Source organism: Anguilla rostrata, chromosome 5 (genome assembly GCF_018555375.3).
Source record: "Anguilla rostrata isolate EN2019 chromosome 5, ASM1855537v3, whole genome shotgun sequence".
Classification (NCBI taxonomy): domain Eukaryota; kingdom Metazoa; phylum Chordata; class Actinopteri; order Anguilliformes; family Anguillidae; genus Anguilla; species Anguilla rostrata.
The window spans coordinates 35,630,904-35,645,624 of NC_057937.1; the positions used below are offsets into that span (position 1 = coordinate 35,630,904).

The 14,721-nt window shown below is 40.0% G+C and overlaps 1 protein-coding gene across 11 annotated transcripts in view; it reads left to right on the top strand.

The window, feature by feature from the left end:
- Window positions 1-848: 848 nt before the first annotated feature.
- LOC135255164 (tight junction protein ZO-1-like) overlaps window positions 849-14,721 on the top strand; it is a 145,697-nt gene continuing 131,824 nt past the window's right edge. For all 11 annotated transcript variants that reach the window (XM_064335969.1, XM_064335973.1, XM_064335975.1 and 8 more), the window contains exons 1-2: window positions 849-1,345; window positions 5,769-5,913. In XM_064335969.1, coding sequence (XP_064192039.1) covers window positions 922-1,345; window positions 5,769-5,913 — 569 coding nt within the window. In that variant the 5' untranslated portion in view covers window positions 849-921. The remainder of the gene's footprint in view (window positions 1,346-5,768; window positions 5,914-14,721) is intronic.

Below are 14,721 nucleotides of genomic sequence, written 5' to 3' on the forward strand. Positions count from 1 at the left end.
TTTTGAAATCTTGTCTCTGGGGAGGATGTAACATCAGTGTTTCTGTTACTGCCTCAAACTTGGCATATGTTAATGTTTTCAATCAAGGATAGACCATAACCATTAGGCCTATATCTGTCATCATCGTTAATGGCAGTTGGAACATCCCTCCTGAGGGTGGGATCTGTGAATTAATCCTATTGTGTTTGTTAGGAATTACCACTGCCCACATTGCCATTGTTCTTTTAATAGCCAGTATACAGTTTACAGTTTATTGCCAATTTATTAATGCTTATCAGAGGGGTTTTTTTTGAGAGATTTTAAGAACTTATTTTGAGGAAGAAAGAACATGAATACAAAATGATAATATATTGAGGAATATAATAGAAGGAGAATTTTTGGAGGACATATTTTGGACCTCATCTGTCCAGACTTACAAGGTACAGTAAGATCAATTGAGTATATAAATATTTCATTTACATTGCGTTTTTGTTGTTTTATGGATATTTAATTCATTTTAATTTACTTGAAAGAAGGTTTTTAGTAATTTTTGTAGAAATATCAGTGTCTATTTTTGAGTCCCTGAGAAAGTCTTTGATTATGCATTCTAGGTGCCTGTATTCATACAGCATCGCCAATAGGGGCAACATAATTATGGTGATTGCAAATGGCTGTGTCATTACACACGTTGCATGAAAGCAAGAAAAAATTAGATTTTTCCCCCCTAAGGTATGGGGGAACAAAGCAAGTCTGAGTATGTCTGTGCAGAACGGTTTATGGCGGTCTAATTAGAGTATGATAATCCTCTTAGTGGCTGTAAGCACAGGGCTAACTTTCTGCCCCTGCCCAGATTGCTGACATTTCTTCCAGACACGCTGACTACAACAATAAGGGGGAGAAGGATTGGAAATATGTGGCATGGAGACCCTCTCTGTGTGAAATATGTACTTTCCTCTCCTTGACTACTGTGTTGAGCGAACTGTGGAAGAAGTCTTGGTTGTCCTCCTGTATTTAAAAATGTTTGGCAGCGGCACCAGGAAATGGTTTGTGAAGGGGCAGAAGAACTACAGGAAGCCGTCTGTCAGGAGGAAGAAGAAGAAGTGGGCGGCCAAAATCCTCAAGCAGCACAGGGAGAGGATCTTGAAGGAGCTGGACGTGAACAAGGTGCTGCCGTACCTGGTGTACGACAAGGTGTTCTCTCTCAGGGAGTACAAGGAGATCCTGGGCCACGACACCAGCAAGAAAAGGGCAGAGATATTCCTGGACCAGCTTTCTCTGAAGGGCCCGGGTGCTTTTTATGCCTTCTGCTCCATACTGGAGGAAGTGTGTCCTCACCTGCTGACCTGTTTTCTGCTGGACATTGAAGGTATGGTAGCTCATCGGCGGGTTGCTCCTGGAGTAAATGGCACTCTCTGTAATGGGAAACAATGGATAATGGTTGCATTTATGTAGCGTCTTTCATCTCCTGATTTCTAAGTGCTTTGTTTTTACCTCAGCCTTTTTGTGGAGAGAGTGACCGTGCACCATCCACCTGGGTTATGTACTTTGGCTTTTTCTTTTGAGGAGCAACACTATTGGCAAACACCAGTTGGGGTGATAAGGCAAGGAAGGTAGTTGAACTGCATTTTTTGACTTGTTGCCTTCTTTAACTTTAATATTATAACTCAGCCCCGCTTGTGGGATGTCCAAGTTCCAAATTCCCGATTGCACCGTCTACTTTGATAAAATAATCTTTCATAAAATAATTGCCACCAATTTAGCAAAGATGGGAAAGACAGTGTTGTGTGCAAGCCACACTCAAAAACATGTCAAATTCAGTCTGGTTATTTAGGACCACAAAAATGCTGCAGTATTTAAACTTGTACAAGAGATTTTAATTTTTGTATCACATTAAAATTAAAGCAGTAGTATGAAATTTAACTAGCAAAGAAATAGTTTAATAAATTGTAATAATAATAATAGTTTATAGCAGAGATATAATATGGAAAGTTCAAATGAAAATTTAAGGTTCTGAACACAAATTTGATCAATTTGGTCAATTTTTTGACAGTCTCTTCTGTTACTGAAAATGAAAACCTACATAAGACGATGCATATTTGTGCATAGACAACTGTATGATACAATGACAAGTATTTTTTTTAGTTTCAATAGGGTTGGGAAATATTTCTTAAGATATAGAGTATGTTGCTTAACTCGGCTGTATACTCCTCATTGAAACCTCAAATTGAATCTCACTTTTGGATCAAAAATCTTGATAGCCTACAGAAATGTGTGAGCTGGTTCACAGAAACGTGGCTTTTGTGTTGATCTGGGTTGTAATATTTTGTGTTTGTCTACAATTTCACAGAATGTTTTCACACGTTGGTGGTTAACTGCCATACGTCTGCAGCCAGTGGATGATATTCCTTTTTAAGCTGTTCAGATTTATTGTAGGTTTTGTGGATTTTGATAGTTTCAACTTTCAAACCACCATGTCAACCAGAGTTGCCATTTTTAACATGAGAGCAGTGTCTTCAAACCCTTATTACTCATTGCCTGTCCGTGAAATGCCCAGTAAACTCACTGGAATTGCACATACCACACTAACTATCACAAAGAAAACTATTCTCTTGAGCTTGAAATCAAGAAGTGCAGTAACACAATGGAAAAAAACCATCAATCACATATCAATGGAAAAATGATTGAAGCAGAATTTGATTGAATTTGAGCAGAATTTGATTGAATATGGACCCTAATCAAAAATTCCTTAAATTCATAATTCTTTTCCTTTTTTTGCCTGACCATCAAACCAACTCTCTTCAGAAGTACACATGCACATAGTAACACACACAACCACAATATACACATCGACATTACCTCTTGATTAGATCATTCACACCTACAGTATATAATCTAATCCAGAGAATATACCTTTCCACACATGTACAGAAAACACTGTGATAAAAAATGACCAATGATAAAACAGAAAATAAGAGCAAATGACTGAAATAGGGCCATGCCCTAAAAATAAAATTGCAGTCACTAGCAAACATTTATCGAAAAAAACAAGTCTGGAAAAAAATGTTTTTTAAAGGGTTTAAAAGTTCAGAAATACATTTGGGGGCTAACCTATTTTTTAGCCATATAATTGTGTAATTAGTCGCTTGACTGCCATTGCAGTGCCTACAGGGACCACTGGAGTATAATAATTGAAATGCAAGTGATGAATCACATGATGAATCCTAAACACTAAGAGGGTTTGTAAGCACATGAATAAATAGCCTGTTGGCTAAAGTCACTGACATGGTCCTGTGTCTGTCTGCGTTTCCTTTTTTGGGCCGCCAGATGGCGGCACTTCAGTTTGTAGTTCTGTTCCTTTTCCCTGTTTAATTGTATTATTGTTTTCAATTATTCAATGATTGTTTTCTGGTTATGTCTCGTTATCCCTTCCCTCTGTGGTCTGATTGTGCATTGTGCCCTTCTGTGTCTCGTCAGTGTCTTGTCTATTTAAGTTCTTTTCTTCCCTGACTCGGGTGCTGGATCCTTGTGTTTCCGATTGTGTTTCTGCCCATGTTCTGTTTTTTACGTGTTTTTGGATTTTTGGATTTTCGTTGTTTTCTGTGTTTTGAAATTTTACTTCATGTTTTTTGAGAGTTGCCCTGCGAGGCCTTTTGTTCCCTGCTTTTGTTCCTGGTTTAAAAAGTAACGTCTTCGTTTCTATTTACCGTTTGGAGTTTTGAGTTTTTTCCTTCACTCTGCGTTTGGGTCTTTCCTACCTGCCCGTGACAGTCACTGAGCAGTCACAGTAAATTTGTTGAAAATAATTGAAAACTGAAAATGCGGCAAGTGTTTTAAAGAGTATTAATTCATTAAATAGATCTCATGTGAAATAATGTGCAACTGCAGGAAAAGTGCGTGAAGTGAAAAATTTTTAAAAATTCAGTGGGCATTTGGTGCTATCGGAATAAATATACCAGTAAAATACATTGATTGATTGTTGAAGATTTAATCAATATGGTCCATCATGGAAAGAAAGCATGCTTTTTTGCTTTTGATAATGTGGAAAATCGTGTGTCCATTTTTATTTATTTTAAGATTGTTTTGGTACAACATCGAAATCGTGAAAATGGTAAATGTGTCATTCCATCAAATCTCCCCCACACACTAAATACCATTCAAATGCCCATTCTTGGTTTTTACCCTGCCCTTATCCCTGGTATATCCTTGTAATTTTTTCTCAGCTTTTCATGTTAGTTTCTGGTTATATTTTACACTAGAAATGGGCTCCACTTGAAGACGCATTTTTTGAATCAGATTCTCTTCTGTAGGGGATAATTCTGTCTGTCAGTAGTGGCTGTTCTCTGGGTCATCAGCCACTTCCTGATTTCTGGGGTTAAGATTAAAGCCTTATCTTTCTCATGTGTCTTGGATGTGTCTTTGCATTTTTGTCCCAGATTATCATTCCTGACCCAGACATTCAGAAATGCATCTGATATGGTAGCTTGTCTCCTTTTAATCAGTGCCAAAATCTTTTCAGGCCTTTTGTAAGGAAGAGCATAAACTATGTTACAATAGTAAGCTGTAGTAATTGAATCAACAAGTCATATTTTATTCTCATTTCCGTTCTCAAACTGATATTTTTTTGAAAATTATATTACTGTATATTTAAACGGGAAAAAACTTGAGCACAAAGCAAACCGATTACGGATGAATGAAAATCAGAGCAACAGGGGTCAGTTAGACACATTACCTACATTACAGCCTGCCACTTGGCGGTTTAAAACACAGGTTCCGTCGCCAGTGACTGCTAAAGCTATAATGCAGAGCTGAGAGTGTTAAGCCACTGCCTGCACCTAAGAACTTGCAAAAATAGCCACTTTAAGCCAGGGTACTGAAGGGATTACTGGCTAGCCAGTGAGATACTGTACACAGTGAGGAAGCCAGCATATGGCTTGTACTCATCCACTAGCTGCAGAGCCAGACTGCAACAAGCTTCAATCAATATCCTAGAGAGTCTGAATGAAAAAAACTTGGAAAAACTACTTCTGGTAAATTCTGAGGCTTTGCTGTACATAATGCTTACCTGATCTGAGAGTTCTGAAAATATAACTTACTTGTTGAAACAGTGTCTTTGTATAGGATGACTCACAATCCATTTTACAGTGTGGTTTTTGGTAGGACAATTGAGGATCATGTTAGTGAAAGATAGCAGTGCCAGCAAAAAAAGAAATTTATGTTTTCTTTTTTTTTTGCATGTTCTGTTTTCTTTTTGTTTTATTTTTTGTATTGCGTAACATGCTTTTTTCATTATGCTATAACTAACTGATGGAACAGGTGTGAACTGAGCCCATATTTTTCTCAGATTTACAGTTAAGTACAATATAATGCTCAAATAAATGTATTTATTTTATTTTATGTTAGAAAAAATAAACACTGAAGGCTTGAAAGAGAGGTACTGCTCATGTTGTCTTTATTTCTGCGTCACATAAGATAGCCTGTTTGTCCTTAGGTGTCACACTTCTTGTTTTGTGTATGTTATTGTATTTTCCTCTGTGTTATTTGAAGAGTGTCATTCATATAATAAAACTTCTAGGAAAACAGCCTTTTTGTCCCCTTGACAAAATTATTTTCTTGCACCGACCCATCAGTAGAAACTCATACATTGATGCAAAAGTGTGGATTTCTTTACTGTGATAGAACAAAAAGAGTTATTTTTTCAGTTTGGCTAAATGTATAACATGTATAATTAAATGGCTTGAATCTGCCCCTATATATTGTTGAGATCATTGCTTTTCTTTTTCATCCTGCAGATCGGCCCGCAGTAAAGAGTTCACCAGGTCAACACAGGAAGGAGGAGGGGGTCATGGCACCTCACAATCAGGGTCACTTCCTGTCCAGCGAGCACGAGGTGATGCGGCCGCCTCCGATCTACAGCGACCCCGTCTTTGACCCCAGGTGAGCTGCTTCATCCATACGTGTAGCAGCCCTGTCAATCAGAACATTTATAATGTTTAGTCATGAGTAACCGTGTTATAGATGTTATAGACTGAGCTAACAACCATCTTCTACCATGGATTTTGTATGTGCTGTGAAGTATAGGTTAACTGTGTCAACCCAGAACCATGACAGAATTGTAAATATATACCTTACATAAACGGTAATTACATACTGTACATACGTAAATACATAAGTACATATTACCACATGCATATTGACCACAGCCTATGGGTCAATTAGAGTATTAATTTATTTTTAAAAATTATTTATGTTCACACTGACAGTGGAATGATGTAATGACCAAAACATTGTAGATATTGTAGCTTAAAATGAAGTGTTTAAAATGAAATTTGTTCAATGTATTGAACAGATTTCATTTTTAAGAGGCAGGAAAACTGGTGGTTCTGCAAATTGGATTTTTCAGACGCACACATACCTCTGTCATTACTCCACTAAAAAGACAGTCAAACAGATTATGTTTCCCTGATAATGCATCCTTTCGAACAGCAACAAAAACGACAGTGAATGAACCAGAAATGAATGTGAACTCTAACATTACCCGAGTGTTTAACATTAGAAATACAACATGTTGTTTATTGAACTTTTCTGGGGTAGTATGTGGATAACATCCAAATCATAGAAGGTAGTACCGTATAATTACTACATAACCTTTAGGTATTCAAATTAGAAGCAATCTAAAGCGGTACTGTGCAAATAATAATAATTTGAAAAGGCCAATGTAATTCTTAATATCAGAGAATTTGTGATAATTATAGTAAGACATATTTAATATGCATTTTCCCGTAAGGTCCTTGGTTTTTATGCCCCCGGCCTCCGTAGGAGGCAGGAGGGGCATTATGTCGAGGCCCCGTCCGTCTGTCCGTCGTCCGTCAACCATTTGGTTTCCGCTCATTTAACAGAAAACGCCTTTGTCTATCGGGCTGACTTTTCAGTGGTGAATTGGACTTGTCCACACGAAGGCTGGTTTCGATTGGTGACGCCACCGCTCATTCAATATGGCCACCACGGCAGCCATCTTGAATTTGGTGTCTGTTCATTTACAAGAAAACACCTTTGACGATCAGGCATATTTTTTGGTGGTGAATTGGACTTGACCACACAAAGGCTTGTTTCGATCGGTGACGCCACCGCTCATCCAATATGGCTGCCTTCATGTGGTTGACCATGTACAGTCAGGGGCATATGCCATACTTTGCGGTTTCAAGTTCAGGTTGATGTTACAAGATGTAAGTAGTCCATTGCCTCGTGATTTATCAGTAAACAATGCACTATTTTTACAGCATATGTTCACTTTGTCATTTCGATGTGAAAATAAGATATTACACACTGTTGATGCGTCTCCAAGAGAGGAGACGATTCTCCTCATATCAACTTGCGAGCCCTGTTTCCAATGTCAGTTTGAAGTTGGGCGTCACCTCCCTCATGGTCAAGAACAACAGAGACCATATAAAGATGATATTACTCCTCCAAGGTGTTGCCTATGTAAAGTGGGGGGCTGGCATTAGAGGGCTCGTGATCTGATTAAAATGCATGTGTCATGGTTTGAGTGTGGTGTTAAAAGTTTTTTTGATGATTTGTAGTGCAAAAATTCAGTTTGGAACCCAAAATAAACATATTAACACTGAAAACTTTTCTGAATGCTTAAAATAACTCTAGAGGACCCTACGGTCGGGGGCATATGCCACGCTCTGCGGTGGCCTTGTTGAATATTGCAAAGGAAATAAAGGAGGTGCATAAATCAGATGTGCACTACAGTGATTGTAGTGTGCTTTAGTGGCTCCAATCACGCTCAGGCTGAAAACACAGCAAATGAGTCAATTATGATTTTACTGTAAATTCATTCCTGACTGAGAAGAATGGACATATGGTTCTCAAAATTGTAGCTAAAGAAAACATTGGTCATCACATGAACACTTTGAAAATTGAACTCATTTTGTGTCATTTGGGGACAAAGAAGAATGGCAGCTTGTTGTTGGAAAGGTCAAGGTCAATATCTCCCTATTTGGAATTATGGATGGAAATTATGTATTGGGAATGATGATTCCCATGGTGATAAACAGGCATGGAGTTTAGGTGCTGTGCTGCATTTTGTTTAAATTTGGTTTACTGTGCACAATATTTAAAGTTTATTTTCACACTTGCCTCTCTTCTGCTTGGTTCACACTTGGCAACTGTTGCAGTGCCAGAGAAGGCAGTTCAGACTTAACGTCTTAATGATCGGCCTTGCCTTGCAGTCATGATGGTGCGTGCACTGGTGCTACACATTGAAGGTTTCACACATGAGCGCTTACTAGCCTGATTTTTAGCATCAAACTTGTTTCTTGTGGAAACTTTATGGCTCGAAAACGAAGTCAAAATGTTCCTTTTTGAGTCTGAGTTCACTTTCTGCCAATTTGGTTTATCTTCCTCTTGAGCTTAAATCCCACTGGCTGTTTCCAGGGTAAGTCTCGGATTTCAGTCTTTGACCAGTTCACTCTATGTGACTCTGGAGTCAGCTGGCAAAATCAAAAATTAAAACAAAAAAAAAAAGCGTTCGAGCTCTGACTGGTGGGGAGTCAACTAGGGGGTTGGCAAAATCAGGAGTCTTGAGCCCTTTGACGCTAGAATAATTGCCGCTGACAGTCAGACCCAACTGGTTCCAGTTAGCCTGGTTTAAAATCTGGGAATTATTACAAAGTGTGGACCCAGCATTAATATGTGCTCTGGATCATTGTACAGTAGGGAAATTACATTGTGTAGCTCTCACAAACCACCACTAGGTTGTGCTGTAGGCTGAAACATAGCGGTTGTAGTCATCAACAGTGACATTGAAACCCCTTAGTTCAGCAGTAAGCTTTACACTTTGACTTCTTACTATCAATTTGCAATGGCTTGAAAATAGTTCATTTAATAAACAAACAGCTCTCTCGAGGCCATTTTAGCAAGTAGCTGACCTTTGCTCCACAAGGACCAGTACTCACCTTACTGAAGAAGTGACCGTGTGATCGATCCATGGCTGAAGAATAGCGTCAGCTTGAAGGTGACCTGCAGCTGCAAGAATTTTGAAGTTAAAGTTCATTTATGTATCATCATGGCCTGTTGGCTTTTCTACACATCTTTACATTTTTCTCACTCGTGATCTACATGGGATCCATTGCATTTAATCAGTGTTTGGGTGTATTGATTGTCCGTACATATGATGATACAGGTAATGATGATGATTGCTCTCAGTGATAAATGATTGTTTTTATTGCCTTAGCATTTAATTAGACGCTGGTACTGCAGGATGACGAGACCTTGGCTGGACGGTTAACAAATGCCTGTGATTTGTGTGGTGATAGATGAAGGAGTGTTTTGGTTAACAGATAATTATAATGTTTAACCTTGCGGAAATGCATACACTGAGCAAACACATTTAGGTTTCAATGTGTCAGGTTTTGCTGTTGGGTTGAAGAGTGGTGTAGAATTGTGGGAAGTGTTTGAATGAAAGGGGTATGGCAGGGTTACGGAACTTGATGTTTGTGGTACAGTGGTGATATTTGTGTCTTGTTTGACCTAGAATTTTCAGTAAAGATTTTACTTATCAGCTAAATAATTACAAGCTTGTTTATACTGGTGGCTGCTTGACTGTTGGATGCACTGAAAGTCCTCAATGAGATTAAGAATTCACAGCTCAAAAGGAAGATAAATTTTAGAGAAACTAGCATTATCTTGTTTGATTTGTCTGAGGTGATTTCTGGTTTTTGATGGATATGCAACCTTACTGCAGTCTCTACTTTATAGGGGTTGCCTGTGGGTCAGCAATTTATAAACAGACGTCTGCCCTAGGGAGGATGTTAATGCCAAATTGGTTCTCATTTTTCTTTAGCGGTAATGTCATGTAGCCTTGTGTTTTATGTCCATGGCCGACCATTAAAAAAGATATTGCTGTGAGGCAGGGGCACAGCAGCGTAGCAGCGGTGTAACTGATGGTTCACGCGTGTGTGGGTTCCTTGGGGAATGCTGGGGTGTCATAAGGGCCCCGCACAGTAAATAAAACCTTCTTGAAACTCAGGAATGGAAGTTGCCCAGTGAAGAAAGGTTGCAGCAAAGTTGCAGTGGCGTTTGCTTTGGTTTTGATTCTTCCCAGAGGTGGTAGGAAGAGAAAGGGAGAACTCGAGGAAAGCCGAATTAAGTATAACTGAATTTTTTGGGCCTATCAATCTAAATCTAGGTATCTTTATACAGTGAGCTCTATGATGTTTGGGGCAAAGACTTTTTAAAATTGATTTGGCTCTGTACTCCACAATTCACACGTTGATTTAAAGTGCACATTCTCAGCTTTTATTTAAGGGTATTTTTACACTCCAAAGGCAATCAAAAGTCAAGAATCGAGACTAGATACTGAAAACACTCACAAAGGAAGCAATTGAACACACCTGACTAATCACAAACACCTGTGAAGCCATTTATCCCAGCCATTATGGTGCCCTGAAATGGGGGACTATGTATTAAAATGGCTGTAATTTCTGCAGAGTGAAATCAAAATGTGTAAAATACCCTTTAATAAAAGCTGAGCATTTGCACTTTAACCGCATCTGAGTTGTTTGCTTACAAATCTGAAATTGTGGAGCACAAAGCCAAATCAAGGAAATATTATGGAGTTCACTGTACATATGCATCTCTCTTTCTTTCTTTCTTTCTTTCTCACACATTTAAATGTAAATCTTAGTAAAAAATCACCTTTACCAAAATGTTGGTCTAATTCATGTTGCATAAAGTAAATTGTGAAACAGGCACGGTACCGTCCAGACCCACGGCGCAACTCACTACCGCAGACACATTTTAGCTGGCCCCACCTGCACATGCGTCCCACAAAACGTCCCTCAAAGGTTGCCCATGAGTGAGTGAGTGAGTGAGTGACCACACTTTGCCATGCATAGCCCACGGCGCCAGTTCCTGCGCGCCATGGGAAAAACAGGTGTGCAGTCGTACAACAATCATTTGCGTGTCTTCTCAGTCTCTTTGTTTTGGGTTTACTTCTTAGATATAATCATATTGTGTGCCATCGTGCCTGATTGATTTATGTTTAGCACAGACAGCATCAGTCCTTCGCTGCCCTTGTTTAGGTAAATGATTTCACCAGCACCCAGGAACTCCACGCTACACCGCCCTCATCAGTGGGCCTGAAACCAGGGAAAAACCATGGCAACACCAGTGTTACTGTGACAACTACTGATCATTGCTGACCTCGGCCTGACCTGTAGACATTTTATGCATGCCATTATTTTACGTCGCGAGGATCGATGAAAGATGGATGAAACATGGACATGATCATGGTGACATAGTGTGCTGTGCAATTTTACATTTTTAATGTGAAAATAAGGCCTTGCCAGAACTTGCACGCAGCAGCTTGAATTTTCAGTGAAGTATTTTTGGAGATACTTGTATTGCATATGGTAAGAGGTTTCCTTTTGTTAATTGGTAAATCTTGCTTGTTCTGAACCCAGAAAGTCCGCCTATTAATCCTGTGTCCAGTTTTGTTTTGGTGATATCGAAGCTTGCTGTGTGGGATATGAAAATTTTGTTTATAGCTGTGTTGAGGAAGGAGTAGGATAAAAACAAAGTTAAAAAAAAAGCTCTTCTGAAACTTCTTGTGGGGCAAGAAGCAAACTGAGACCTCAGATTCATGTTTGGATCTATTGTATAATGACAAATCATTCTTCAAGGGTGGTGTAACTCCAGTTCCTGAGGAGAATTAATTCATCTTGATGTACAGTTAGTCATGCCTAAACCTTAGTTCATTTTTACAATAACATTTTAAGGTTTGGGTCATTTCTGTCATCTCTGAACAGTTAAATATAATGCAAGGATGAATAATGCAACAACAACAACAATACTTATAGTAATGCTACTACCACTGCTGCTAATGATAAACAGCAATGCCATGAGTTCAAATCAAGATTTAAACGATTGTGGATGAGGACAGAAGTGGGCAGGTGCAAAGCCATAAACTTCCCCAGGGGATAATCTTTTGTGTGATTTATTTCCTCAAGAGCCCAGCTGCAGTGTGGTACTGATAGCAACATTTAGGGTGGAATGGGGGGGGGGGTGCGTTTAGAGAGGAGGGTCAAGGTAAGGCTAGAAAAATAAACACTGGCAAGGACAAACAGGCCAACAGGTAATCGCACTAGTTGTGCTCGCGGGCCTCCCGAGTGTAGCCACTGATAGTAAGTAAATAAGATGGCTACCGTCTGAAAACAGAAACATATACTAGCAGTTTCACCAAGGTTCCTTTAGAAGACTACTTCTAAAGGAACCATGCAAGGACATTAACTTTTGTTTTCGTCTGTTTTAATGCTTTTATGAGAGCCGCGCGCTCTTGTATTTCTGAGCTCTCCATGTCAGTTCTGGGCCACTCTCATCTCTCTTGAAATGATAGCCCCAAGTCCTTCATGCATTAGGCCCAGTCAGGAGCATCTAAGCTCATCCTCTTGCTATGTGGGGCTGATATGGAAGGCTCTTGGATGAGATGCCTTGTGTTTATTGGAGTTTCCTCCTAGTGAGGTTACTGAAAAAGTGGACAGGCAGGGACAGATAACCATACTGTGGTTATGAGACAACCTTTTATTAGCACAGTTTGCCGTGTGTTTAAGTGTGAACATTCAATGCGTCAAACTGGAATGGACACTTTTCTACAGTACGGAGAGGATCAGGCTGGTACTGAGAAGCAGAATCGGGTTTAAAGGACTAGGCTCTTATGGAACCTTTCAGTACAGACCTAGGTCAAATATGTATTTTAAATACTTTTCCTCTGTCGATACCAGTAAGATTTAAAAACATGCCTCCACGTAACTTCTTTTCTGCCTGAAATACACAGAAGCCTGCCTTATAACCTCTGGCATACCAAATCTATATCTATAATTAGGCTTCTGTTGTTTATCCTGTGGATACCCCCATATCTGTCCCTCTCAGTACTCACCTCTGAGCCCAACACACTAATGGTGTGAGAGAGACTGTCTGACTTGGTACTCATCACTGAACCCAGTATACTTTAACAGTGTGAGAGAGGCTGTGTCACTCAGTGCTGATCTCTGAGCCCAACACGCTAATGGTGTGAGAGAGACTGTCTGACTTGGTACTCATCACTGAACCCAGTATGCTTTAACAGTGTGAGAGAGGCTGTGTCACTCAGTGCTGATCTCTGAGCCCAACACGCTAATGGTGTGAGAGAGACTGTGTGAAAACCTGGCCTTCGAAACGAGCTGTGACAGGAAAGGGCTCTAGCGGTCCAGAACACTGGGCCTCGATCAGCAAATTCCACAAATTACCTCATTACCCCTCAGTGCTTAGCTCTCTGTCTGTTTGTTTGTTTATGAAATATGGAGAAGTGGATCAGAGCTGAGCGTCTAAATGGAATCAAGGCAAAATTTCCTCTACAGTGTCTGCCCTATGCCATCATTACAGCCAGTCAAATAACAGGAAAATAATGTATTTTACACCAGACACATTCATAAATATGAATATTAAAATTAATAATAATGTGCTAATATGAAGGATGTTGCAGAATGCTCTGGCCAGCATTTGGAGCAGCTGGGTTTACAAAAAACAGGTGGTCACACATGTCTTAGTCCATATGTGATGCATTGCCAAGCCAAAACATTTACCATTCAACTCACCCTGAAACGTAGCTGGTGGTTTTTCTGGGCTCGGTGCTGTAAGGAAGAGGCAGAACATCGGCAGGTTCCCTGCAGAGTGCCAGGACCTTTGAGCGAGAGACAGAGCAGACCCACAGTGCAGTGGATGCGCATCAAACGCCGGCATGTTCGGGAGACATCAGCCAGAGATGAGTAAGGCAGCCTTTTTTGCAGCATGTTTCATCTCTGTAAGACAGCACTGTTGATTGCCTTACCCAAACAGCGCAGAGCTTCTCTTCGGTTTAGGCTGTCGTTCATGCACTCTGAGCGACATAGCTCAGGAGGTAAGAGCGGTTGTCTGGCAGTCGGAGGGTTGCCGGTTCGATTCCCGCCCTGGGCATGTCAAAGTGTCCCTGAGCAATACACCTAACCCCTAACTGCTCTGGTGGATGAGAGGCATCAATTGTAAAGCGCTCTGGATAAAAGCACTATATAAATGCAGTCCATTTATTTACCATTGTTTCAGCTCTAAGTTTGTGAACGACAGCCTAATCCAAATAGAAAAAAACTAGGAGCATGCTTCAATGACATACTGTTGTTTTCAGACAAACTGGCCTTCTGATCTAGTATTCAGAGACATCCCAGATCACCAAATATATAGCAGCAAGTCGAAATCGATCCGAACCAAAAAACACAAATCGCAGAGCACTATATTTGAATTAAGTCACTGTGATTTCAATTGTTGCAGATGTCGGACTTCTCATTGTATCAATGCCCCCAAGATATCAGAGCCTTGGAGAGTCTGGAGCCAAGACAATGGACACTATGCAGTGAAGACTGTCCTCACATGCATAGGCAATGGTCTGCTGGGCAACAGTAGCTTTCATGTTGTTAATGAAAAGATAGATGTCACAGTGAACAGAATGTCAGTGGAGAGCTTAGAGTAAGTTCCCTATTTGGAAGGAGGATGTAAACATGCCATAAAATTGGCATATTTAAGAACAGCGTACTTTTAACTGTCATGGGTGACATAGAGGGCATGCTCCACCAGGTCAGAGTATCCCCACAAGATGGGGTTTTCCTACGATTTCTCTGGTGGCCTAGTAGAGACACCAGTCAGCCACTGGCAGAATACTGTAAGACTGTTCAG